This window comes from Bactrocera dorsalis, unplaced genomic scaffold, assembly GCF_023373825.1.
Source record: "Bactrocera dorsalis isolate Fly_Bdor unplaced genomic scaffold, ASM2337382v1 BdCtg058, whole genome shotgun sequence".
Taxonomy (NCBI): domain Eukaryota; kingdom Metazoa; phylum Arthropoda; class Insecta; order Diptera; family Tephritidae; genus Bactrocera; species Bactrocera dorsalis.
In genome coordinates this window covers 1-27,833 of record NW_026038109.1, presented here as the reverse complement: position 1 = coordinate 27,833, position 27,833 = coordinate 1, and the positions used below count along the sequence as shown (strand labels likewise).

Genomic DNA, 27,833 nt, shown 5'->3' with positions numbered 1-27,833 from the left:
TCTGTAATATGGCAACAACAGAACTGTAACCACAATTATTTGTCTAATTGACATTTGATAAAGATTTGGATATTGTGATGTTAAGGAATTTAATTACGTGAAAATAATCAAAATACAATAGTTTTTAATATTCTGAATGCTTAAGATATTAACCCATAAGTAGCAGATCTAATTTCTACATGTTAATGAAATTTTATTCAAGTATTTGTTTGTTAATTTTGCTTTCTATATGAGTATATTAATAAAGTACATAATTTCCTCTTGTACTAAAGAGACGGAGTAAAAATGGCGGTGGTTAGGATGTAAACATGCCGTAAGATAACCACTACAATAATCAAACAAATATATTACATACGAGCAGATACTTAAAAAAATTTGAACATTTATAAACAAATAAAGACTATAATGAGTGAATATGGTATGATCGCTGCCGAGAAAGCCAAGAAAAAAAAAAGTGGGGACTCGGAGGATAGTGGTACTGCAAAAATCATTTCGAATGAACTGCTGCTTGTAGGAATGTATAGTGGAGTTGATAAAATGGATGAATTGACCTCGTTAGAAAGAGAGATTGCGGAAATGCACCACGTGGAACCCACAAATTTAGAATATACCGGGAATGGAGTTATAAATAAACAAGGATTATCTAGTGGCAAGGTATCATCTTTGAAATCAGAAAATGTCAGTTGTAAAATTATGGAGGGTATGGGCATTGAAGAAAGTGTAAGCCTTCTACAGAGTCATTGCGATGATGAAGGTAATATTGTACAAGAAGATAATGGGACAACCGCTTTAGAACATGAAGATTTGATTGCAGTCCTAAAAGGTATTGATGAACACGCGAATACATCTGCCAAAGAAGTAAAAGAAATCGACCATGAAGGTGAAAGTATGCGGTCGCCATCTGTAACAGAAAGTGACCTAGCTGAGGGTGTGACTATTGAAGGTGAGGGACAATTTCAAATAATGGAAGTGGTATATGACGAATCTGACGAACCTGAGTCTGTACAAAAAGATACAGGAAATGTTTTGAATGATATACCTAAAAATTTAAATTCTGCGAGCACTCACAACGTTGGAGCAGTAACACCTCTAACAAACGAAGAAATACGAGCTATGGCTATGGAGCAAATAGCAGGATTAAATGCACGTGGTGCTGATCGTCAACGTAGACGCAAGCAAGATATTAAACCTTTGAAAGTTGAAGATAACTCCGATTTAGTAACGTCGCTTGGTGCAGATTGGAGCGATGATGATACAGAAATAGATTTAAAATCCGCAAGCAATATAAACAATACTATAAAAAATAAGAAAATTGAGTTAGATAAGAATGTGGATAACAATGAACTGTTAAGTAAAACAAGTGATCCCGTATCATCAGACACAAATATGAAAAAACTTGGTAAATTGAATTTAGACAACACCAAAAGAGAATGTAACCCTAATACAGGAGATCCCTTAAAAAATGATACAAGTACTTCCAAACCTATTGTTGGGTTTAAGCGTACAAGAATTATAAAACCAAAAATTATTTGGGATCCGGATGCTCCTGAAACTCAAATTTCTTATGCTCAATTTGCACGCAATAGCTCTAAGGCAACTGTGAGAGGAGTTAATGAGTCTATAAGTATATCCTCTCAGAGAACTTCTTCAGTTGCAGGTCTGAAGGGAGTACGTGTAGAAATTGCGAGAACCCATCAAGTTGAATTGAAAGAGAAAAAAATGCCCACTAAAGGATCTCTTAATCGAAACGAGACCGAAAATAAAGAACAGGTGCGGAGCACGGAGTCGAAGTCAGAATTAGATTCCATTGTAACTAAAGTAAAAGAAATTGTACCTCTTTCACCAACGGCTGTCCAATCAAATAAAATTCAAAAAGTTGATGAAGAAAATGTAGTTAAAATTCAGTCACCAATAAAACGTCGTTCACAGACGCCTGTTTTAAACGGAAGTGGGACAGGGTCAAAGAAAAAGCGCGTTAGTGAAATCGACCGTTTAGTAAGCGATGAGGGTGCTGCTAATATGCTCAATTCCCTGGAAAGTGAGAGAAACAAACTTATCGCCGAGCAAGGAGTCGATAAAACACATAAGCCGTTGATGCGAAGTCGTGCTGCTACAATTTCCGAAAGGGTGAATATTTCATTAAAGTTTTTTGGTATAAAATAGTAGTAATAATTTATATATTTTTTTAGAATTTAAAACGAGAAACAACCCCAACCTCCGGAAAGTTAACAGCAGTTACAACAACCATTGGGGGCGTAAAGAACAAGCGCAATTCTAAACAAAGACCCTCTTCCACATGGGATTATGTCTATAAACAACAAGCTACTGATGATGCTATGATTATAAGACGTCGTTCTAATAGTTCTTACTCCAGTAGTGCATCAATTCGGCGTCTCAGTTTGGATGCACCAGTGTCAAAAGCTACAAGTGCAACTAAAACAATGCTAACCAAAAATGTACAACCAAACACAACTGTAAGTGTGACGTCTAACAATTCCGGAGCAAAAGCAGCCCAAAGGAGTTTGCTGAAAACATCAAATGAAAATAATATGGCTATTAAAGGATCTAGTGTTGGAATTGGGGCGAAAGCCGGTATTGGTAACTCATTTGAATTTGCCAAGCCTGAATTAAAATCAAATCAAAAAGGAAATCGAAAAGCCAAATCCGGTCCCCATTTGGATGATTTGCCAACAAGTGACACTAAAAAGTCAGCTGGGGCTTCTGCGGGGCGTAGAGGCACTCGCAGCCCCGCTAATACCGATGAGAAAGACAAGAACAAAGGCACTGCAGTAAGTAGCAAAAGTTCAGTTAAACAGCTAAAAGAGGAGTCTTCAGCTGGTTCAAATATATCAGACGTCGTGGTAAAAAAAGTCGCAAAAGTTGCACAAATTGTTTTTAACACGCAAAAGGCAAAAATAAATTATACCTTCACAGCTCAGGTATTGTATTGTTAATTCAATAATTTGCACTAAGAAAGAGGTTGATAATGTCTTGTTTTCAGATGTTGAACAAATTAGTTGATATATTGGAAAAACTAAGCAAGGATAATGAATGCAATGCTGTGGTGATTACAACAAATGCACCTAACTTCTGTTACGGTGTTGATTTCACTGACTTAACACATGGTACTATAGACAAACGTAGACAATTCGCTGTTCACTTAGCAGCAGCCGTTAAGTAAGATTAAATGAATTGAAATTATGCTGAAACAAATATAGTATATAATAATTTTAAAGGAACTATCTGAAGACTTTGGCAACGTTCCCGAAGCCGCTTATTGCTGGAGTAAACGGGAGCAATATTGGATTAGGCGTAATGCAATTACCTTTGTTTGATATAGTCATAGGAAGTGATAAGGGCTCCTATGAAACTCCTTACGTTAAAATCGGACAAGTGCCCGAAGGATTTTGCATTTGGAATAATATAAATAAAATTCGCGATAATTATGTGAGTACAGTATTGCGATTGAATTATATTTACATATATAAATACTGATTAATGTGATATGTCTTAAAGAAAACTAAACTTTTTTGGATGGGAGAAAAACTACATTCAACGGAATCGGCTTTATCTGGATTAGTACACAAACTTACCGCCTCTGGTAAAGTAAATGAAGATGCTTTACTGACTGCTAAGAAAATAGCAATGATGTCAACCGAAGTAATGAATTATTGTTCAACATTAATTGTAACTTCTATAATTATATTTATTTTTTTGCAGGCATACCGATTCATGAAAAAATCTATTATTAATAATTATCTGAAAACGATAAATAATGCTTTAGACGAAGAATTCGATACTATTATTGAGCAGTGGACATCGGAAGAGTGTTGTGAAAGCTTCAAAAAGTATTTGGAGAGTGGCCACTTTTAAAAGGCTTTTCTTTTTTTTATGCAAAATATTTTATTTGATTTGGAAAATTAAACATTGGTCTTTAATTGAAAATAAGTGTAATTAGTAGCGATGGTTTTAGTGTTTCAATTGTACATTCAAAAGTGTACACACATACATAGAGCGTGTGTGAAATGTAGGTATCAATGATTTTTGACATTGTTAGGAGTGATTAATTTGTAAACTGTTCGATTAACCTACAATTTCGATATTAAACCTAAAACCATTTAATTATTATTGGAATATTCTTTAAGAGTAGGATATGCTATTGCAATAAACAATAAATTACATACATATGTACTTCTTTCTATAAGCGTGAATTTGTATTTTCAAAAACTTAACCCTTGTATAACAATAATAAAGAACTATATTTGTTTATTTAAATCTTTTAATGCGCATATAGTAATAATAAATATTCCACTTGGAACTATAAAATCTTTAAAATACCAAATTTGTAATGAATATTAAAACTGTTTTAATTAAATACCAATAATTAGGAGGGTATATTTATAGCGATTGGAATACTTCCATTACTTTGTGTCTATATGACTATGTTTTTAAAAACAATATGATCTCCAATATTAATTCTATATATAACTACTAGTGATTCAAGCTTTCGAAATTTCGTTTTCTATATCGTGAATTTCAGTTCGCAGATTTTGAATTAAATTACCAAAATTTTCTATGTCTTCTGTTATTTGTTGTAAACGCACAGTTACATTCTTTGTTTTTTCACGATCTATCTGAACTTCTATTTCTCGTGATGTATTAGTTACATTTCCCGTTTTTGAAACGAGTTCAACAAGTTCATTGCAAGTGGAATGCAATGTGGCAAGAAGCTTGTACGCAACTTTTGAATGTACATCGTGTTTGGCAGTCTGAAAGAGCAAATCATCCGTATAACAGAATTGCCGCTGTAATTGGGCCGACAAAGAGTTTAGCTGTTTCTGCAAATCCCGAGTGTCATCTAGAACCTTATAAATATCGTTTCGTTGCTTTCGTATATTCGAAATAAACTCCAATATTCTATTTATATATTCTTTACGAGGAGCTGCCCCATCATTTGCAAATGTTTTCAGTTCTATGGCGAGTTGTTTTTGTTGAGCCTTCTTTTCTTCTAACGCTATCTCTAATTGTTTAATTGTTTCCTGAAACTCTTTTACATTCTTAGTTTTTAGTAAATGTTTAGCAGTTCTCAGGCCTTCAATAGTATTCAACATTGGCTTTCGGAATTCTTGCCATTGCTGATCCAGATTTTTTCGACGCTCTAAAGTGCTTCGAATAAGAGTTTCCAATTTAGATGTGTTTTCTTTTGGATTATCTAAAACAAGACAAGCGCGTTCATGTATTTTGACTTCTGCTTGCATATTTTCCAGTTCATTCTTCGCTTCTACTTGCTCATTTTTAATTGCATTTATATTTTTTGTTAACGTTTTCCGTATTGTTAAAATGTTAGCGTTTTGATCTTTAAAATTTTTAATCTCTTCTGTAAGATTGCTAATAGGCGATAAGTCTGTTGCATTTTTTAGTACAAAACTTTCCGATTTTGGCAGAGCGGTCACGGTTTGATTTAGCTTTGGTACAAATTTTTGTTGATCTTCGTGGCTACATGTCTTGCCTACATATAAATCAATAGAGTTCTGATGTAAAATTGTGCTTATTAGGTCGAATTTTTGGGTAGCTGTTTGTTGAAAAACTGTTATTGTTTTATGTTGCGAACAAGGGCCTTTTTGTGAAGATAACGATTTTTCAACTACAAATATTAAGTTATGATGTGGTTTGAAGTTGGTTATTTGACCACTACATCCAAAATTTCGAGCGTTTCCTAAATTTCTACAGAATTGCGGTGTCCATGGTTTGTGCAACCCTTCCAATATTGTTTCTTTAATATTTTTCCTCCATATTTCTATATCACATGGCAAATTTCCGACTTCGGTTGTAGGTGCTTCTTCATCGCGGGGAATTTTTTCAATAAGGAACATTAACAGTTTCCGAACATCTACTTCATTGGGGTATAGGAAAGTTTGATATCCAATATCCGCACGATAGTTAAGCGTAGATATAATTGAAGACAATGTAGTAGCTATGGAGAATCTCTGCGCCATTGCAAGACCTTCAGGCAGTGTGAGTGGTATATATCTAGAAGATGGTTGAATCTTTTGTAAGCATTTTGACACTGTGTCCACCAAAAGTGTTGGAGTAAAATCGCCCATCGTACAATCATAACTAATATCACAACCGATTTGCTTTAGCGACTGAACAATAATTTTATCAACTTCTTCCATTAGGATATTTGTTATGTTACTTTATTTTTCTAGATGTCCGCTTTTTACTAACTTTACACTTATTTTCTCTTACAAAGGTATACAAATCGAAAAACAGCTGTTTGGTTTATAGGAAATTGAAATAATCGTTTTGCTATCGATTGTTAAGAAATTCATCGATAACCACTTATTAACGTATTAGATTGCATATTGCCAATAAGGATTAAAACACCATAAGGGGATTCTCTGCTCTTGCAAAACCATTGCCCGGTGCACAAAGTTTAGAATTTTCCCATTGGTCCAACGACACAACAACAACACACACGCAGAAAAATATTTGCAATGGCTGTAAAATATGTCAGGCCAAAACTATTATTTTCGTGCAATGACACGCAAAAAATAATTGTAACCTTGTGCTGGCTGTCATTTTATGTAAATGCATATTTCGACGTTAAATTGTTGAGAAAGGTAAGTTTTAAATAGATTTTACAATTTCTATTTGAATTTTAAAAATTTGTTACAGTTTTTTTTAAGAATGAATGCAGAAGGTGCGACAATTTTCAATGGTCATTTGGCAATGCAGAATAGATTCTGCAATGGGTACTCTCATGGCCTTGCACATTCAGGTATAGGATTTTTGCATTTTGTGTCATCGTGCAATCTTGCAAGAGCAAGAGAATCCCCTTCGAGTTTTTAGGGAATTTTAAGAAATTTGCCTATATGTATACCCCGACATAGAAACGATAATTGGGTTTAGAACGTTGATTTGGATTGGGAACTTCGGAAGCCCCAAAAGTTAAAAGTTATACATTATTTCCATCATAAGTGACCCTCCTCGAAGAAAAAGACTTTAAGTTGCAAATACAAAATTATATAGTTATCCCCCCAAAAATTCTACTCTGGCCCCGCCCCTGAGTTATTGAAGCTGTCCGATTATGAAGACTGGCGTGTTGGGGCATTTCATTGTATATACATATTATGTATACATAGAATGTGTATGTACTTACTGAAATCAGTTTGTTGCTTTTGCACCAGACGTCTTTATGATATTAAGGTAGTTTTATATAATTTTTCCATTTATTTTATTTAAGTATATGTATGTATGTGCAGTTATTATTATGTATTTACTTTCCAAATCCACCTATATTTTTTACCTATTTTACTTTTAACTGGGTCCAAACGTATGCACATACAATCGAATTGTATTTTATATAGGTATATGTGTATGTGTATATATACATGTACATATATGTATAAATATAATATATATATAGAGTAGGTATTTACAGGCCAACTTCCTTTCGTCTTAACAATTGCAAAATCATATAAACGAAATAAGTTTGGGAATGAGCGGTGGGAATCGAATGGGATTTGAAATTAAGCGTTCGTATATATTATACACATATATACAAGTATGCTTGCATTTGCATACGTACATATACACATACATATATATTCACATACAAATACATATAATTGCACTAATTCACAAAACTTGCAAGGAATGTGCACTTCCATCACGGGAAGAGAAACAAAATTCAAAAATGATTGATATGTATGTCATAGGGTTGTATTTGCGACATGCAGATATCTGTCCTTAATTGTATATAAACGTTTAAGTAAACCGCTAGTATGTAGCTTAAATAATTAATAACAATACAAAATGCACTTCTAATTTCTTAAATTTATAATATTTTTTTGTCTTTGCATTATTGGCACACTATCTAAGTCTTATATAAGCAATTGGTTATTTGTTATCCATTAATAATGGGAAATTGTTCATTTCGAGTATTTCCTTAGTTATAACCTTATAGCATCCGAAAAATATACAATTTTAGTTGGTTCACATATTTCATTTTATAAATATTTTAAATTCTGAAATGTACAAATGTGTCATGTGCTCATATTTATATTTTACTTACAATTTTATTATTTATTTTTTATTACAGATTTTCATAATATTCATGTGTCTAGTTGAAAGTTTGAAAAAGTATTTAAAGCCAAATTCAAATGGAAAGGGAAACAAAATTTAACAGTTAAATATGTACATGTGTATATACCATTTATACTTCGAAGAGTTTAGAGCTCTACGAAGCCGATTAACGAATTTCTAATTAAAAGTAAATGTTTAAATAGTTGTAATATTCAATGGCCGAGTATGTATATACATGTAGCATAACTGTATATTTTTAGACATACATACATATATAATGTATTTAATGCAGGAAATTTAGAATTTCACAAAAGTTATTAGCCGAAGCATATATGTATGTACATACACACATACATACTATACATTTACAGGTATACCCGTTTGAATGTATAGGTACATATGTATATACGGTCAATATATATAATTTTTCAGAAAAGAAGTAGTATACAATTTTTCGAACGATAGTGTGAAATATAATATTTTCCTTACATTCTATTGGACATACTTGTGCATATGTATAAGTATGTTATGTATGAACCATATTACACGACAGTTGAATTGGGTCGCTATATTTCGCGCTGCGTTCGTGAGTTTAACAAGCAAGGCAATTTTCTTTCGAGTTAGTAGTACTGCCCTTTCTTTAATTACCCCTACGGGCACTGAAGAACATTCTGGCAACCTTTCCAAGTGCTCCAACAATATCCCAACTCTCCTTTGGATGCAGTTCCACTTGCTGCAATGGCTGTTCTTTCTGTGTTCCCCACTGCTGCTGCAAATTGCAGTTCTGAAGGCTGACCTATGATGGTGTCGAGTACCAGCCACTGGGTGGTGTACCTTTATGATATAAATGAAAGCTGGAATGTGGTGGAAAGTATTGTGATTGATCTAAGTTGCCGTATGTAATGCTGGATGCGTCGGCACTTGGGTGCGGATGGTGCATGGTGGCCGTTGCGGCCGAGTATGGCTGTGGCTTAAGTGGTAGAGCAGGTGTGCCACTGCTTTCGCCAGCGTTGTTCGGTGCTGAATACTGAACACGAAGTGTGTCCGTATAATCATAGCCGTTACTGTTGTGAGAGGTTGCTTTGGTTGCATTTATGGTATTGTTGCTGTCACGCGGTGATACTGAACTAGGCGGAGTCATAGCATTATGATAATCGATAGAGGTGTGATAACCACCGTATGTGGATACCAAGTTTGTGAATGCATCTGAAGAGGACTTTTGTGGATGGGCGGGATGAAGTTGTAGATATTGGTGATTGTCATAGGACGACTCACTGCCTGGTGGAGTGGGCAAAGGTCCACCCTGTTGGTCACCGTAAAAGACGCCGGTCGGTGTTTGACGAGCTGTAGCTCTTATGACGCTTTCGCGATTTGCATAAAGTTGCCGCAGCAGCGCGGTGGCAGGCATTTGCGCTGGCTGTTGATAGTGTGGCGCACCGATCCATTGTATAGTGCTGCTCTTTTCGTTTTGTTGCTGTTGTTTTAAAAGAGCGTCTGTGCTAAAATCTGTGGCAATTACCGCCGCATCGCTACTATTTATTCCGGGTGAGGGCAAGTGTTTTGTCATAGCATTTTCCAAATCCTTCACGGAAGCCTCAGAATGTGCTTGCTGTTGTTGTGACTGCTGTATCTGTTGCTGCGTCTGTTGTTGTTGGGAAATGTGCGCTTGCTGCGGCTGCTGTGGGATCTGTTCTACTGTCGACGGCAAACGGCTACGTGACACTTCCCTTTCTATGGTTGGTATTTTCGTTTGCGGTTGAGTATCCGTGTCCGAAACATTAACTGTGTTCACATCCGAGTTTTCTTCGATTTGCAGAGATGCTTTGGTTTTTCGTTTGCGTTTTGTTGTTGTGGTAGGAGTTGCTGCTGGTGTGGCCACAGTTGTAGGTAAAGAACTCGTCCCATTTTCCATTTCAACACTTACAGAATTAGGACTATCTTTAACTAAAGTTAAGTTGCTAGAGTTCGTATTAACAGTGGAACTTGAACCGCGTCCACGAGAACGTTGGTTGTGACCATCACCATCAGCCTTGGGTGTTGAGTCTTTCGCATTGCCACCAACACCGGCTTGTCCTTCAGGTGCGGCATCACTGTTAGGCGAACCAGAGTTCTTGTCACTGACAAGTTCTTCGTGTTTAATACAATCCACACTAGGTTCCATCTGGCAGCAGTCCAATATGAGATTCTCGTTTTCTCGATTACTGCAATATTTAAGTGAATTACAATTTTTTTTGGTACATACAACATTTAGGGATCCTAATAACATACCTGATAACATAGTTGACGCAAATTATATTTTGTTCGTCAGCATTCTTTGTACTGCAAACTACCGTTGCACAGGTTTGCAACCAAGTGTAGCCGCCGTTTTTGTTCATCAGCCGAAAGTACCCCGTGAGAACTTGACCTTTTTCTATTACTGGAATTACAGAGCGTATAAGCAAAACTGAGTATGCAAAAACAAATTGATATATGGAGATAAACACTTACGATCCATATGACTTTTTCGCAACCGAATGGCATCCTCAGCGTGACATAGGTTGTACATACTCTTGTTGACAAGATCTTCGGGGTTGTAGTCCAGCAAATCAGACACCCTTTATAGATTGGAAAATCCATATTAACTGTTAGCAATTATATATGTTTTTTAAGATGCATGCAATTTCTCTATACCCATATATGTACATATAACGGGTGATCCAAGTAGAGCTACTTTTTTCAATAGTCTTCTTTGACATATCACGTTTGAGTCGTGTCAAGCTCTCATGTTAATTTTGCTTAGTATTGTTTGAAATTTCTTCGTGGAAAGACTTACGCCTGAGCGTACTATAGCAACATCATCTCCCATCTTCAAACCTAGCATTCATTATTGGAAAATATTCACAAAATAGACCACGTTCAGCACGGAGTGGAGAAAATGTAGCAGCCGTAGCTGAGAGTGTACACGAAGACCGTGAAGAGGCGATTCGGCGCCGTTTGGTGCTACTCGGACTAACATATGGAACAATTTGACGGATTTTACGTCTAGATCTTAAAATGAAAGCGTACAAAAGATAGCTTTTGCAACAACTAAAGTCACTCGACCATCTCAAGCAGCATCACTTCGCTCTATGTGCTCTCGAAAAGTTTCAAAAAGCTCCGATGTTTTCGAACCAAATTTTGTTTAGCAATGGGGCCCATTTCCGGCTCAATGGGTATGTTAACAAGAAAAAATACGGCATTTGGGACGAGAGTAACCTGAAGACATTCAAGAGCTGTAATTTTATCGCAAAAAAAGGTTTAATGTGGTTTGAGGGCCGGTGAAATCATCGGTGCATATTTCATCAAAAGTGATGAACGGATGGACATCGCGGCCAACATTTGAAAGAGTTAATCTTCAAAAAATAAATGCCAAAGAATGTTCTTTCGAATGATAACAAACATTCTCCATGAAATTTGATTTGCTGTATTTTTCTTTAAAAAAGTAGTGAGCTCCAAAATGGATCACCCTTTAGTACAATTTCTAATGAATAACAAACAAATATGCACTCTTCAACTTACCTTGGCTCACAGTGTGCTATTCGAAAATCGAAATTGATTCGCGTTACAAACATGTCGCATTCCAGACGTATCTCATGAACGGAAGGAGGTGGCAAGGCAATCGCTAGAGCGACCATGCCCAACAAAGGAGGCTGAGATTTTCGTGTGTGTGAGAACGTATATTGCGGTCGCAGCTTGCACAATAGCAAAACTACCTGTATCAGAATAGAAAATAAATATACAAATTGGAAAAATACATATTAGGAGATCATTTATCAATGAAAATTGTTTATAATAAAAGTTTTGTTAAGATAATTAAAATCAAAATGAGGAGGACTAGATATTTCGTATGAACGCCTTTACTGTGGGAAATCACTTGTTTATAGGAATATTATATAAGGTGAATATGTGTATATATGTACATCCACATACATATATATGAATGTAAATGTATTCTTATTTTCCTCAAAACTAGAAGTATAAGTAGTCCTAACATCCAGCTTATGCGTTACCTCATACTTAAGGGATCGTCTCAGTGTGAAATGTTCGAAAAAAAAAAATCGTTTCTTTTTATTGCATTATCGGATAGTATACACTGTAATAAGCATTCTATCAAATTTTTAAATCGAAATTCAAATTATTACGGTCGCTACAGCGTTTCTTGTAGAAAGGGAACAGAGTAGGGAACATAGCGACTCTAATCTTTAAACGCGTTTTTCTCAGAATGGTGCTTTTCGAAACGGTTTCCATTCTTAGAAGAAAAATTTGAAGATATCTATAGTAGTTCCAATTTGAGGAATTGAATTTTTTGAAATCTTCCAATTCTTTTCTATGAAAAACTGTCGAAAAAAGCACAAAATTCGACACTTTTTGTTTAAACTGCCGCTATTTTGTCAAATTTTAAATCAGTGTTTTTTCAGAGCATCACACTGAGACGATCCCATAAGTAAATTATAGAAAGAGAAAATTCCTATAGCGAAAACAATAACTTTAAACTCAAAAATAAAAAAGGAAAAATTTAATTTCAACGCTACAAATAATTATTGATAGCCTGTCCACATTCAAACTGATCAATCAAACCAAATATTTAGCAAACCAATTACTACTTCTTACTACATGTTAGTCAGACATAAGAAATGGTGTTGACAGTCAACATTGGGACTTTAGCAAATTGTAACAGATTCCCCTTTTTTAATACAGTTCGAATATATGCAAAGCACTTAACTGAAGTACGCCTTTGGGAATGTACTGTGCGGCATACAAAACTTGTTATATGCGAAGGAGTGTACAATTGATCACACATGTGATCAATAAGCAACCGACAAAAAAAGAAACAAGTTAGTAAAATTTATATTCAAATCAACGAAAAGTGGCATGCACTACTTCACATTTCGGTTATATATACATATATATAGAGCTAGTGGACTTCTAATGTGCACATATGTATGTATAAGGAAATCAAGTACTCTCAAAAGAGAAACAAATGGAGCCAAATTTGCCCCTGATTTGAATTGATACGTACCGAATAATTAGTGCCCGTTGGTTTACCATTTTTACCACCACTGACCGATTGATCGTTTGCCTGCAGATACATAAGTGGGTAATGGGATGGTGAAATATAAATATATAGATATAATTCATTTCACTTTAAAGTTTGCCTCATTGTTTTTGACCTCAGCGAAAATAACTTAAAAGTAACAACTCTACTCAATGCCAAAATTACATATAGAAGGATATGTATTGAGATTATTATAGGAAAGAGAACAAAAACTCTAAAGCTACTTACTAAACGGGGTAGGAGGAGCCTTCTTATGTATTTCAGTGTCAATTTCTCTACAGTACATACATATGTATGTTATGTTAGTCTGTGTTATTACTTACTAAATACACACAATATAGTATATAGCACATATTTGTTTGTGTGCTCGTACATACCCTATAGCCGGAGGATTTGAAATGGCAGCCTCGTTTGGTGAGTGTCGATTTCATGCGAATGCAAAACGATCGCTCGTAGCCTTTATATCCGCTGGTTGAGGACACGGTCATTTGTGCAGACACTGAAAAATGCGACAACAGTTATGATATATCAGTAAACAGTATTTGTAACTTTTAGCTTTATAGAATATTTGAATATATTTACAAGTTGTATATACATACATATATTTTATTTTAGTTGCATGCAATTACATTTGCTTTTATTCGGTTCAACGAACTTTTTAGAAATGCTGCTTAGCATACTTACCATCAGGGTTATTCGTTCCATGTGTACCAACACCGTCGTCTGACGCTCCCGATGTGGGGGACGCTAGTCCAGTTGTACCACTACCATTGCCACCAGCTGCAATGCCACCATTGGTTAAGCTTAACCCCAGTTGTTCGGCAATTTCTGCGTGATCGCTCTGATGGACGTAGTCGAATATGCTACTTCCTGTCATTTCTACCTGTGAGAGGCCTAAGTAAATAGATACCGTTTCCGATATGTACAGAAATCGTCCATCGGCCGCAACAGCTAATGCAAATCCATCTAGTGACTATAAGTAAAAAATTAAAAAATATGTACAATTGGACATACAGATATGTATGCATACTTCATAGATATTTCATTCCTAAACTAATGTGCATGATTGCTACTGTTGTTGACTTAGTATTAAGTATTTATTACAACTATGGCATAATTTAGCGTTTATGTACAGTTAGAATTTTCAAAAAATCGATTTTTGTTTATTTTATTTTCTTAATGTACATTGTATATTTAGGAATATACTCAAAGAAATTCATATCGTTCCGGTGAATATTTTCGATACATCCATATTGGAAAAGGTGTTTCAGAGTGATGTGGAGTACAAGCTCAAACTTTCTTCTCAAAAAGGTGTATTCAAAGTCGGTGACCAACAAATTTTAACACGAGCTTCTTAAATATACTTTTTATACTTAAACTAGAAGTTTTTTCTTACCAATAAAAATTTTTTATAAACAATTTAAGGTCGAAAATTAGGTCATAATTTTTTTTTTTTGGAGAAACCCCGATTTTGTCAAAATATTTTATTTTGCTTATTCCTTCGACTAATTACTACATTTAACATTACTTTAACGAAATCTGTTTGGTATTTTAATTTCAGAGGATTACTTCAGAGATATAATGGTCACCGCACAACGTCTTTTTTGAGAGGAGCTCCCAGAAATCAGCTATGGTTCTTTTCCAAATAAATATTTTTACTAATACCAAGTCTTAAAGTACAGTTAAAAGATACCATACGTGCACAAAATTTTAGATCAATAAATTTAAAAGTCTTATCAGAAAAAGTTGTGAGAAATTCGTTTTTTTCGACCTTACTTTTATATAACACTTGAATAAATACAAATTTCAATCGACAAAATACAAAACTAGTTCGAATATGCGAATTTGACTGCAATTAATTTGTCAACATATCCATACATACCTGCAATATGTGTGTGCCTTGATGTTGTTCAAATAAGTCTACGGCAGGACTACGTCGAATTGCAGCACCTGATAAAAATAAATAAGTTCATAATTATTACATAATTGTGTGAAAGCCGATAAGCTCAAGAGCTTTTAAAGTTTATCTTGAACCCGAACGTGAATAGTTGAGTATAGTGGGATGATACTACTTATATATAAAATTAGTAAAAATTTTACTAAAACTCAAATTGATTGGATAGTTCAAAAAATGAACAATATATAACAAGGGTGAAGAGCGGAAAGTTAGAGATTCAATCATAAGCTCTTTTCTATTCTATTCTGAACTATTTTAGTTCAAAAAAAAAAATTATAATAAAATTATGTTGTTTAGTTATGTATAAGAAAAAATATATTTCGGATTTCTTTGTCTTTTAAAATCAAGGAACAATCCCCCCTCCAGCTTAGTTGGCTGAATTAATACATACTGTATTTGTCGTTTTTATACTGTGTTATTTTTTCGGTTTCAAAATGCTATTTATGTATATTTAAAAAAACCAACTTACTTTTTAATTTGCTACTACTCGACGGCTCTCGAGTCCATGGTGGATCGCCCTGCCCAGAGAAATCTCTTAATTTCAGATAACTTATTGTCAGTCTTATAATGGAAGCCTTATCCAATTGGCTTGTTATAGCCGCAGGTAGAGGAAGCATTTTCGCCAATTCGTAGAATTCGTAGTTTTCCTTGCCACGTCGAGATCTTGCTGCGTCTCGCGACTTTTCCTTCCGAAGTTCGAGAATTCTATAAATATAAATTAAATTTTTTTTTAGTTTTTAAATTAGTGTTCAATAATAATCTAGTATCTGTATGTAAGTATGTATAATTTAACTTCCTCTGCAGTTTGGCTGGTGTCAAGCGATTACCAGTGCGCTATACCTACTAACGATTTCATGCTGGCATGCAGCGTCGCACCGCTCGATTACTCTCGTAGGATATTGTGTTGTAAAAATTGTTAGTCACATGACATTCAAATCGGGCTGAAACCGATACTTTGCACAAATAGTGCATTTATGGAATGCCATTTCATCAAAATCGAACTCAGTGCCAATGGCTGACTTTTTACAAAAAATATCGGTTAATATGTGAGATTATTATTGAAGTACGGAGAGAATATTTTTCAGAAAACAAAGTACCCATGTCAAATGTCAGAATGTCAGATTCCTAATATAAAGGTTTCAAACCGGAAGTTTATTTTGCCTTTATACCGTATATATCGGTTAATATGTAAAACAACATATATAAATTAAGGATACTAAGGATAAATTAATATAGGATATACATATGTATTGCAGAAAATGTGTAAAATTGTTCAACGGATTACCTCAAATTCCATAAACCATTTATTAATTGTCGTTATTTTGTTTTTCGCTTTTAGCCTTAAGCTCAATATGTCGGTTCTGCGTTAAATTAAATTAAAATCACGTGGAAACATGTTTTCAAATATACTAGGCTAGTGCCTAGGGATGCAAATATCGTAAAGTGAAACATCGATGATTCGGAATCAAAAACTTCGATCATTGTAACATCGATGTATTTTCAACTTTGCATTTTAATAATGAACATAAAATGCGAGTTTCAGAAGCATAAATAAATGAACTGCAGTAGTTAGTACACCTTTATTGACACATTTTATTAGCCATCCGTTAAAAACTTTTCTTAATAAATAATATATGTATAAACGGTTTTTGAACACACAAAAATTATTTATTTAAAACAAAATTAAAAAAAAATACAATTTGGAAAGTCTTTTCCTTGTCAAGCGGTGTCTCTGTTCCAGCTTAAGAATACATTGGTTCACTCTGAACTAAACAATTGGCAAATATTAACAGAACTCCGGAAAAACACTTTTCATATAAACCCACATTTCTATTGGATTCTGATTGATAGGAGCAACAGCTGATCCAAGATACATTTGCACTTCAACTTCCGTTGATGTAATTGTAGAACTTAGATTTCATACTATTTTGGTGGTCTAAATGTTTATGGTGGCTCTAAATATCAAACCAATGCTCTGATTCACACTCATCGGCAGATTGCGATTTTTGCTTAAAAGAAATTTTGTTGCAGAGTTTGCATATGGCGGAAGTATCTGAATTTCTTATATACAAGTTCCAGACCTTACTTTTTGACTTTGAAGGCGCAATTCTTTATTGGTGTAGACATCGCTTACGCGGTTATGTAGGGGAAATTATTTATATGTATTTTAAAAATCACTAAACCTGCCATAAAGTCAGCCATAATAAAATTAACCGCTCACAATTCTAAAATTTTATTTTTTTCGATTTCTTTCAAAAACTTTTTTCAAACTTATTTATAAATGAGTCCTCAGTATTTACAAGCAAGCTTTTAATAAAAACGTCGATGCATCGATCCCTATCGCTGGACTTTGAGCTGCAGAACTAAACCGAGAAGATACAATCTTCTATAAGAGTGGACAGCTGCTGGCGTATGCTGATGATATTAACATCATTGGCCTTAACAACCGCGCTGTTAGTTCTGCTTTCTCCAGTATGGATAAGAAAGCGAAGTGAATGGGTCTGGTGGTGAATGAGGGCAAGACGAAATATCTCTTGTTGACAGTTACAACTTCGAAGTCGTAGATAATTTCGACTATCTTGGAATCAGTATTAACACCAAAAACAACGTCAGTCTCGAACTCTTGCCAACGCAGAATAACTCTTGCCAACAGATGCTACTTCGGACTGAGTAGACAATTGACAATTGTAAAGTTTTCTCTCGACAAACAAAGACAAAACTCTACAAGTCATTATCCCAGTCTTGTTATATGGTAAAGAGGGATGGCCGAAGACAACATCTGATGAGTTGACGTTACGAATATTCGAGAGAAAGGTTCTGCGGAAGATTTGCCAACGGCGAATACCGCAGTCGATGGAAGCTTATCGTTCGTACGGGATTTACGAAGACAATGATACATATAATTTAGCGAATTAAGAGACAGCGATTACGCTTGCTAGGTCATGTCGTCTAAATTGATGAAAACACTCCAGCTCTGAGAGTATTTGACGGGGAAGTAGAGGAAGGAAGAAGAAGACCTCCACTCCGTTGGAAAGACCAGATGGAGATCTACAATTGGCTCCAAACAGCGCAAAGGAAGAACGACTGTTGTAATCTCGGCTATAACCGCGTAAGTGGTGTCTAAGACAAGAAAGAGACTCGTAATCAATAAAAAACTCGAATTCAAGTTTTTGATATACATTATTTACATTTTTTATATTTGAAGAATTTGTGGAAAAATAAAATAGCAACCCTTACTAACAACAAACACATAAAAATTTTAGATTTTAACCTGGCCAAAGTAATTATTTGCTTATGTATATAATTATTATGTACATATGTATATATTAACATAAGAACCTGGAATAAAAATTAGTTTTCCGCCCTTAAATATTTATCGGTGATAAACGAGAAAATGCAGGAAACTTTCAGAGATACTCTCTTAAAAACTTTTTTTGGCTACAACAATGACATAAAAACAATTCAAGAAATATTTCAACAATTATATGAAGTATAGAAAAATATCCGCTATTAAAATCGCGCTTTCAAGTAAACAAATAAAATCCGTTATTTAATGAAGAAAACATAAGAAAATGTTTACTCAAAAACTCCTCACGGTAAATTTTTTAAAAGACTAATTAGCTGGCAAGTACCAGGTATACTTGTATAAACTATTTTCTTGTATCTTTAAGGTACATCCATATATGAGTTATTTAAACTATTGTCTCCCAGAATTCTCTTTAAATAATTTTCAGCTCGACCAACATTTAAAAGAAAAAGTGTTTTGGTGCGGGGTTTATGGAAAAAGTAAATAATCGGGATTAAAGTCAATGCATCACAATAACATTGGACGGAATCTATAAATAATTGCCAGCAATTTGTTTCATGACCGTGTGAATGAATGAATACATAGATGTTTGTAAGTTTGTAATTTTGACAAAGTGATGACGTCTTTCACACCATTATGTGGCCTCCTACGTCAACTGCAACAATGGGTGAAATATTTGCTGCTTCTTACATATGACAGCCAAGGTAAGGTAAGGTGCAACAAGACATAGCAAGAAAGTTCATTTTAATGCAATTTGGCTTTAAACACAGTATTTTCCCCATTCGATCAGCTGAAAAATTTTTCACTTTCATAATCGCTCTCACAATACTGGTGTTGCTGCCGGCTGACGACGTTGACGAATTTTCGATAATTACATATGTATATAATATCCGTTATTAGAGGGTATATTTTTTGTTTTACAAATAAGAAATGTGAGAACCTATACGCTAAAAATTGGGTGATGCCTTGTAAATATCAGTCATTAATTTGACAAAGTATTGACTTGAAACGAATAAATACCGGGCCGGCTTTGTTTTCTCAGGTAGCAGTTTCGAAAGTAAATACAGTTTCAAACTGCAGTATAGATAATTCCATTTTTTACGCTGTTGATTGGTTGCAGTGTTAAAATAGTTCGTATGCAAAAATTAGTGATTGGTTCCTTATCATCAAATTTATTTAAAATGATGAAAAATAAGGTTGTTTTAAGAATAAGTATTAATGTTTATTTTATTAAAACACATATTATATACATATAATGTGTTTTTATCCAAGCATAGTTATTAAAGAAAATAGATGATATGCGATTTGTCTATAAAAATGTCTTTACTAAGCGCTTACAGAGAGATTGAGAGTTCACAAAGTATTAACACATTCGTATTGGGATTCTTTTTAAATAAACATTGTATGTAGAGGACAACGAAATGAGAGAAACCTTTGTTGAAGTGTAAATATGTATATAGACAATTTAGACAATCTGCTTGTTTTGTCTGAAGGCATTCGAGTCAAGTTAATACTTAACACAAACACTTATGGACAAAATAATAGATGTGAGTTTAGCTTGTACTGTTTATGGACAAATGGTGTTGTAATTGTTACCTTTTTATGCCGTTACATTTTTACAATGAAAGCGAATGAGTGAGTGAAACAGTAGTGGCTATTTCGAAGTACTTTTCATATCAATTTATGTATTGAAACATTTATAATTTTACATTACTTTGAACACCATAAACTGAAAAGAAGAAATTATTTAGAATGGATCGTAAAAGCCACTGTACCAAATATGTTAGAAAAACTTTGAACTAATGCTCAAAGGCCAAAAACTGAAAGGAAACTCGTGCTTGTTCGGGAAAAGCTGAAGCGCAGCGGAAACTGTATAGCTCGTGGACAATTCGGCGTCGATTAGTGAATCAGGACATAAAGCCAGAAGAATTCCTCTTCTACGAAAGATCTACATACAGAAGGAAAAATCATTTGTCGCTGAACATAAAAATTGTGCGACCCCAACGGCGAAAAAAAGAGGCGAAATATTTTATTCAGTCATGAAGTTAAAATTAATATTTACGAAAATTATTGTAAAAGAACTGTCTGCCGGGAACATATTGCTGTGGAAAGAAATCTTCTGGTAAGGCGTTGGTCTTTTATTTTGGTTAAAGGACACAATGATCGCCATTGACTACAGAGATATTTTGGAAAACATTATGATATCATATGCTGAAGAAAAAAAAATGTCGCTGAAATGCTGTTATCAACGAGATAACGACCCGAAACATTTAGTGAGGTTGGTATCTGAGTGGTTCAAGGTTGCAAATGTGATCCGTATGCAATGGCTTAGTCAATTCGCTGATTCCAACCCGACTGAGAACTTTTGGAGTGACCTTAAGAATAGATAGACAGCCTTTTCATTTCAAAATAAGGAGCATTTGTGGCGGAAAGCAAAGGAACTTTCGGATGATACCCCATTGAAAAACGTCTAAAAACTAATTCAATGCATGCTGAATAGAATTGGAAAACTTATGAAAACCACGGAAAATATACAGATTATTAGAAATCTGTGGACGGTATATATGTATGTAGGGTAACTTGATTTTCATTTAATTAAAAAAAAATATTTCACAGCTATTATTTTGATCAATGCTATTTCTTATATATTTACATATATTATGTATATTTCAGTTTTAATATTCCGAATGAAAATTTGCGACATATTTACATTTAATAAAGTAAAGCAAAGCTATCTATAACTAAAACAAAATTGTTTAAATTACAAATACTTCACAAAATTATTAAGTAAAAACAGTTTACACCTATTATTTGGTCCATAAGTGTATAAGCTTTTATTGGTACTGTTCAGCTATGGTACTCTGTGTGCACTCCGCCTACAAATGCACATACCTTCATATGTGCAAATGCAATGGGGCATTCATGTGTTATGTACGCATGTGCAACATTTTGCATCTTCATTCTGCAAGCGTGACTAACATTGCGGAATTGTCATTCACAAAAGCGTTGGCAAAGCTGTGAGATGTCAAACACAGATGTTTGCTTATAAACTACATACAAGCATCTGAGGGTATGTGGACTTTGCGAATACTTGCAATTATGAATATGCATAGATCATTTTTATTTGCAAGTTTTGAGTTTTTTGCGCCACTATCTTTCCTTTTGAATTTTTCAGAATTTTCGGTTGTGCTTCATGTCGGCATCTTTGGTTAGATGTTGTTCTGACGACTGTCGTACATACATAAATAATAAATAAACGTACCAACGTTGGTTAATACTTACATATGTATGTATGTATGTATATATTATTAAAGAAGTTATGTAAAAATGTGTATGCGCATAAATAATAGTGACATTTCTCGGCGGTGAACATCTGTTCCTTTACAAAATATTTTTATATCTTCACTTTTAGTGCGTCGGTATGTGAAACAACAACAACAATATATTCGCGGCTTTTCCCTTTCTTGATGAGATGTTGGCTTATTACGATTCCGTTAAAACTTTAGCTTCTTCTTTGGGTTTTGTCTTTCCAAACTTGCCGCAACATATTTTACCTGGCGGAGAGTTTGAAAGCATGCTGAACACTGACATCAAAGATGCGTATCTTGAAGTGTTAAAAATCTGTTTGGGCAATTAAACGAATTAATGTAGTGAACCACTGGACAAATTTAACAGACAGCTATTTTGTCCATGTGACTGCCACGGGCCAATTGACTTACTCAGCCGTTTACACACATATGTATGTATGTACGTACATACATACATATATACAGATATGTATGTATAACTCAATATGCGTACTTATTTCATAATGATGTATTTATAAAGCGACCTGATTTTCATTTACATTTTAACATTTGCATTGAGAAATCAAAAAAAAAATAGAATATGGAAGAGAGTGAGTCACTGGAAAGCTTTTGCGGATCTATGCAAGATCTAATTGGAATAATTCGAGGAAAATTTGAAATTATTTTAATTAATTTTGCATTATATTGAAGGTGTTTTTATCATAGTAGGATAATAAATAGGTCAGATATGACCCAGCTTGTTCGACAATTTTTCGTCGTTTTGAAGCTAATTTTATAAAGCCAATCTTATGGAAACCTTCGTTCCTATTAGGACAGAATAAATCCATTTATTGGAAAAAAAATTGATCTCTTTTTACCAGACCTTATATACATATGTACTACGTATGTACATACATACATATGTATGTATATGTGTTAAAATGTTTAATATCCGTCGTGAATTTGGCACACCAATGAGACCTTAATGCAATTGGGAACGATAATTCATACTTATGTACGAATAATAACACGCTTAGCCTGAGTCCTAAGATTGGTTAACTCGCGCAAACTGCCTACTTTAGTTTACAGTGGGATACACCGCATTTGTGTACCCTCCAGTCACACTTTTCTAATTTGACGCTTTAGCCAAGTTTCAATGAAATATGTATATTAATTCTCAAACCACATAAACAGCTCTGTGAAGGAATACTCCGCATAAAAAGCATACAGTAAAAATGGTGAATTAGAGACAGTAATTTGCCAATATAATTAAAATAATTTGTAAACTGACCCTGGTTCGATGGGCTGTTGTGGACCGTGCATTCCGCCGGTTTGGTGCTGACTCGTCATTTTGCCATAGGGCATAGCGCACAGGTCCTGCGTTGGCACCAGCCATGAGTGTGTGAAGGGTCCAGCCGCCACACCGGGCATGCTCAGCGAACCCATCGCTGACATGTGATTTCCAGGATGTCCGGGCGTAGGTTGCCGCTGGTAACCAGCATAATCCATTGCAACAGCCTGATAGGGCAACATGACGAATGCTGATTAATTAGTTCTTTTAATAAATGCTACTTTGAACCGATGAAACCGTACAATAATTATACGCTTTATAACTGCGTCAATACGAAAACACTATTGCTTCAGTTGAAAACATGTATGCACACCTCATATGTACGTATTTAATATTATGGCACGCTTATCACACTGTTAAAAAGGAATTTAGTAATTTTACGCAATTTTTTTTTTAAATCGTATATTTTGTGCGTTTTAACCACGTTTTCAATCACATATATTTTAACGATCTCTATGGGCATGTTCTTTCATCCATGCGTACACGTTTGTGGCACATTCCAATTCATTGCATTCTTAATATTGATCACGAATAAACAAATTCTATATTTTATGAATTTGTTAAATGTTACAATTAACAATTACTATTTTATATTTTTAATAATTTCACTTTCATTTAAACACTCACACTAAGCACTGAGCGTATCATTTAAAATTTTCACTCAAATATTTTAACTATAAATGTGGGAGGCGGTCTAATTTACAATGAGGAAACGTATGAAGGTTATCGGCTGGCGTTAGTGTTGCCTTCCGGTTGGCACATGCGAATTTGTGTCTGACGAATTCGGCAAATTCGGATTAGTAATTCCAATTGAATCCTACCGAGTCCGTGTACGGACCGTACGCGACGTGCGTTCAGATGACTTTGAGTTTTATTGACCGCGTACCGAACGGTCCACATCAACTGCACGTTCAAATACGTTTTTGTACGTTACGTGCGTACTTAATGGCAACACGTTGTGCGGTGTATGCCTTGTCTATAATTGTGATATCTCCGCCAAGTCCCGTATGCCCGGAGAGGCTGGTGCAGGGATGTTTACGTGTGAGTGCTGAACGCCGAATGGGATCTGGCTAGCAATTGTGGTCAACAATTACACGTAGTTGGCGATTACCACTATGCATGACTGGGGTTGATTATCTACTACCACCCGCCATTGTCCACCGGTCACTCCAACACTTGCACTCTATGTTGAAAAATCTGATTATGGTCACACCACACCGTTGTGATACCGTTGCAAAAGAAAGTGATGTAGACTGGCACTGGGCACTGGCACAGTTTAGTTAGTATGCGCGCTGGTGCAATACCGAAAACGACAAAAGGAAGTGTACGAGAATAAAACGTACGCAGTATGACTTGGCGACTATACACACAGTGCGTCCGAAGTTGGCGACGAGTACGTGCAGAATAATTCAACGACGTATTCACGTTCAAAATAAAACCAAAAGACACGAAAATCTGGCCATGCCTATGGAGGTTAGGCAAGCTATGTAAATGTATATCTATGTCCATATATACGCATATAGGTATATACATACCTTATTATGTGTTGTGTGACGAAGGCATAGTGCCTTAGAGAGCGCGCAGTTTGGAGCAAAGAGAGGAAAGGCAGATAGAGCGTAGTATTGCGGGGGTTGAAATAGAGGTTTTTGTCCGCTCAGCTCGAATGGTATGATTTTACACTTTCTTATATGTATGTATGTATTTTGATTTAAGAACATTCGTGCGTTATATCGGTATTTATATGCAATAATACCCGACAAATAATTGGAATTGTCTTAATTTATTAAAAATTAAATTGAAATTAAGTATTATTTGGATGCTACAAATATATTGACATAAGTATATTTATAGGCGACATACCTTTGTACCTAAAATTGTACTGCATAAGAGTATTTGGATGAGAAATTGGAAAAGGACGTAGAGCGTCAACTTAAAACCGTTGTCGTATGTGACATTTACTTCAACTCTGCTGGTATATTTCATAGTTATATCCTTTCAATTACTGCTAATTGTAATATTTCGTGAAAACGAGAAGGAAGTTTCGAAGAATGTAGAGTTTTTCAGTGAAATGTGTGAAAGCTTTCGCGTAAACGCGAATTGAATTGTTGAACATGTGAATCGCTTCCTATCACATTATATTGAACTACGTGCATACGTACGAATGCGTACATACATATACATACATATGTATGTATTTACCAACCTACGAACCGTCTTTGTCCATTTGTATGTAAGTAGTTAGGGGGAAAAGTTGCGCATGTTTTCGAATCTGAATATGTGTGGGCGCTGTCGGGCACCTGACTAGCTGCTCGGTCATGTACTCGCTGTACCAGTAGCATTTTAAGCAGTTGCACGCTCTGCTCGTCATTCCTATTTGAAGAAGATGCACGTCCGTTTTTTACCCTCTCTTTTGTCTACGGCCATAACTACCGCGCAAGACTCTCAAGTCTATATCTTCGCACATACAGTATTAGACGTTACATTAAGTTGTATCTCTTTCTCTTTCTGTTGCTGTTGTTGGTCATGTGCTGCGTTGAGCGTAAATGGGCGGGACGTGACTGCCGTTGGTTGGATCTACATTGAACGCATACAAAATGAGCCATGCAATCAGAGTTACACATATACACACGTATGTACATATGTATGTATTTACAAACTTTTAACATGCAACTAAACATAAGTATTCAAGTGAGGGCTGTGAGGTGAAATTACGGTTTGTTATACATAAGTATTTTTTATTTTGCAGAAGAACATGTACTAAAGAACTGTTGGTGTATCTTCGAAAAGCTCGTAGTATCTTTTATGTTGTTTTTATGTGCCCTCAGTATTAGTGCTTGGGATATGAATACTTATACATAGATATAAATTGTGTACGTCTTATATACATTTCAAGGAAGAAACCATTTAGTGTTGCCATCCCGCTTTGACCTCAGTTGGTACCACGCCCGACAAACCAACATTTTCACTTCAGTTTCTTTTTCGGCAGTTACGTGAGCGAAAATTTTTGTCGCTTTGTAGCAGTACTCGAGTTATATACCAACAATTCGAGGTATAATAGGCTGGCACGCACGACAATTAGACGGCTACTTTTGCATTTGGTCATGTTATTGTGGTTACTTAGTATTCACACAGTTCCATATATGTGAAAAAGGCTCTTTTTCAGTTATTTCACTTATTGCTGTCTCGCTTTGTTCAGTTGCATTATTGATATTTTGTTGTTTTTATGACTTTGCCGACACATACACGTACAAAGTTCAGACTGCATTTGTGTTTGTTTAACACACATATGTTCACATACCCATTCATAGAAATTTATATATTTAACTTCATATTTGTATGCAAAGCACTGCATGGACAAAGAGTGGAAAAAATAACAGTGAAGCACAGGAAAAGGCCTCAAAAGCAAGAGATCGTGTAATTTATATCGGAAGAAATGCGATAGTTTTTTTTTCGAAAGGATAAATAATTTGTTTTGTTTTTTCGTTTTTCTGTCATCTCAGGTCATTTATCTGTAAGTTTGAATGTCATAAGTTTTTCTGGAGGAATAATTTTTCAAGTAAACATGTGGGAAACTTTTTAAAAGTGGCATCAAGCTTTAGTAATTTGTTGTGCAGTATCACTAGTATATGTCATATCCTTTAATATGTTTACAGTTAAAGATCAGCAGATATCTGTAAGCTGAAATTCTTTGCTTGATTATAAAGAACGCATTCGAATAACAATAATACTACGAATGGCTACAAAATCACCATTGAGCTGATACCAACAAACACAACTTTTTATTTATCGAGGGAGAACTGTATAAATCTATACATTTTTAACATGTATGCATGTACATATATAATTACATACATACATATGTATGTACATATGTACAAATTTTGTTATGTATATAAAGTATTTACAGTCCTTTGAATATAGTTACATACACACGTCACGTCTCTTATATTCTCACAAACGTATGCATTTATATGAAGAGTTATGTATGCGTATGAGTTTGTATGTATTTCCATATATGCATGTATGAGTACACACATGGCTATATGTGAATATTTAAGTAAATACGGATACCATCGAAACTGTTTTAACGTTCGTATTTACTATTTTGATGGACATGTTGTGACTAAAATTTCAAATAGTATTTTGTTAACAATTGTAATTTTATACCACGTACAGATATCGTCTTTCTATTAAAAGAGTACAATAATTCAATTATTGAGAAAGTAGCCCTGACAAAGAAATAAAACGATTTATTATTACTGGATCATTTGGTTTACTTTCAATTACCGAATAGCTATATTTTGGATTATGAGTTTTTTCTTAAATAAGCAATTTGTGCTGATTAACCCTCGTCGAGACCAACGGTCTGATACACTTAGTCGAGACCAATGGTGCTTGGCTAGGCCCCTATGTGTTTACATACATTTGTATGGAAATACGTGTTGTATTTATGTTCATATATGTACAATATAGATACATTTTTGAAATTTCTTACCTCTCGATTTGATTGAAATCAAATTGACTGCCTTTTTCACGCTTGGCGTGGCAATAACGTTCACAAAAAATGAAACATTTTGAGAAAAAATGCATTTTTTCTTAACCTTTTAAAACGCTCTAGCGGCTAAAGTATTTGACATAAGTAGGTCAAATAAATTGCACCGGTTAGGTAATTTAAAGAGCTTTCAGGAAATATATAATTCGCTTCCAAGGCCCCACCGGGGGGGTGGCAATAGGCGAAAATGGGTTTTCACCAAGTCCCCCCCCTTTGT

The 27,833-nt window shown here is 34.8% G+C and overlaps 3 protein-coding genes across 4 annotated transcripts; 1 reads left to right on the top strand and 2 right to left on the bottom strand.

Moving 5' to 3' along the window:
- Window positions 1-38: 38 nt before the first annotated feature.
- LOC105231363 (chromodomain Y-like protein) lies at window positions 39-4,269 on the top strand. The gene is made up of 6 exons (XM_011212639.4): window positions 39-2,127; window positions 2,190-2,939; window positions 3,002-3,177; window positions 3,237-3,447; window positions 3,517-3,660; window positions 3,721-4,269. Exons 1-6 carry the CDS (start codon window positions 406-408, stop codon window positions 3,871-3,873), a joined length of 3,156 nt encoding a protein of 1,051 aa, XP_011210941.2. The 5' UTR covers window positions 39-405; the 3' UTR covers window positions 3,874-4,269.
- Window positions 4,262-6,282, bottom strand: LOC105231366 (coiled-coil domain-containing protein 22 homolog). The gene has a single exon (XM_011212640.4). It carries the CDS (start codon window positions 6,174-6,176, stop codon window positions 4,500-4,502), a length of 1,677 nt encoding a protein of 558 aa, XP_011210942.2. The 5' UTR covers window positions 6,177-6,282; the 3' UTR covers window positions 4,262-4,499.
- Window positions 6,283-7,197: 915 nt separating this feature from the next.
- LOC105231367 (protein trachealess) lies at window positions 7,198-24,505 on the bottom strand. Of its 2 annotated transcripts, XM_049461591.1 has the most exons (10): window positions 23,005-24,505; window positions 15,589-15,824; window positions 15,045-15,112; window positions 13,847-14,135; window positions 13,540-13,661; window positions 13,127-13,186; window positions 11,626-11,819; window positions 10,576-10,682; window positions 10,357-10,504; window positions 7,198-10,289 (listed from the first exon to the last, which is right to left on the bottom strand). In XM_049461591.1, the coding sequence occupies exons 1-10, from the start codon at window positions 23,244-23,246 to the stop codon at window positions 8,885-8,887; spliced, it is 2,871 nt and encodes a 956-aa protein (XP_049317548.1). In that variant the 5' UTR covers window positions 23,247-24,505; the 3' UTR covers window positions 7,198-8,884. The 2 variants fall into 2 exon arrangements, with proteins under 2 accessions (XP_049317548.1, XP_049317549.1); XM_049461592.1 differs by lacking the exon at window positions 13,127-13,186 and having other exon boundaries at window positions 7,200-10,289; window positions 23,005-24,498.
- Between the last annotated feature and the right edge of the window lie 3,328 nt (window positions 24,506-27,833).

Bases quoted from the DNA above. Each gene is read 5' to 3' on its own strand.
- LOC105231366 (XM_011212640.4), bottom strand. From the start codon at position 6,176: ATGGAAGAAGTTGATAAAATTATTGTTCAGTCGCTAAAGCAAATCGGT.
- LOC105231367 (XM_049461591.1), bottom strand. From the start codon at position 23,246: ATGTTGCCCTATCAGGCTGTTGCAATGGATTATGCTGGTTACCAGCGG. The intron at 13,662-13,846 runs GTAAGTATGCTA...CGCATTTTTCAG, and splicing joins TGGAACGAATAACCCTGATG to TGTCTGCACAAATGACCGTG. The intron at 11,820-13,126 runs GTACGTATCAAT...ATTCTGATACAG, and splicing joins CAACGGGCACTAATTATTCG to GTAGTTTTGCTATTGTGCAA.
- LOC105231363 (XM_011212639.4), top strand. From the start codon at position 406: ATGAGTGAATATGGTATGATCGCTGCCGAGAAAGCCAAGAAAAAAAAA. The intron at 2,940-3,001 runs GTATTGTATTGT...TCTTGTTTTCAG, and splicing joins ATTATACCTTCACAGCTCAG to ATGTTGAACAAATTAGTTGA. The intron at 3,178-3,236 runs GTAAGATTAAAT...ATAATTTTAAAG, and splicing joins CACTTAGCAGCAGCCGTTAA to GAACTATCTGAAGACTTTGG.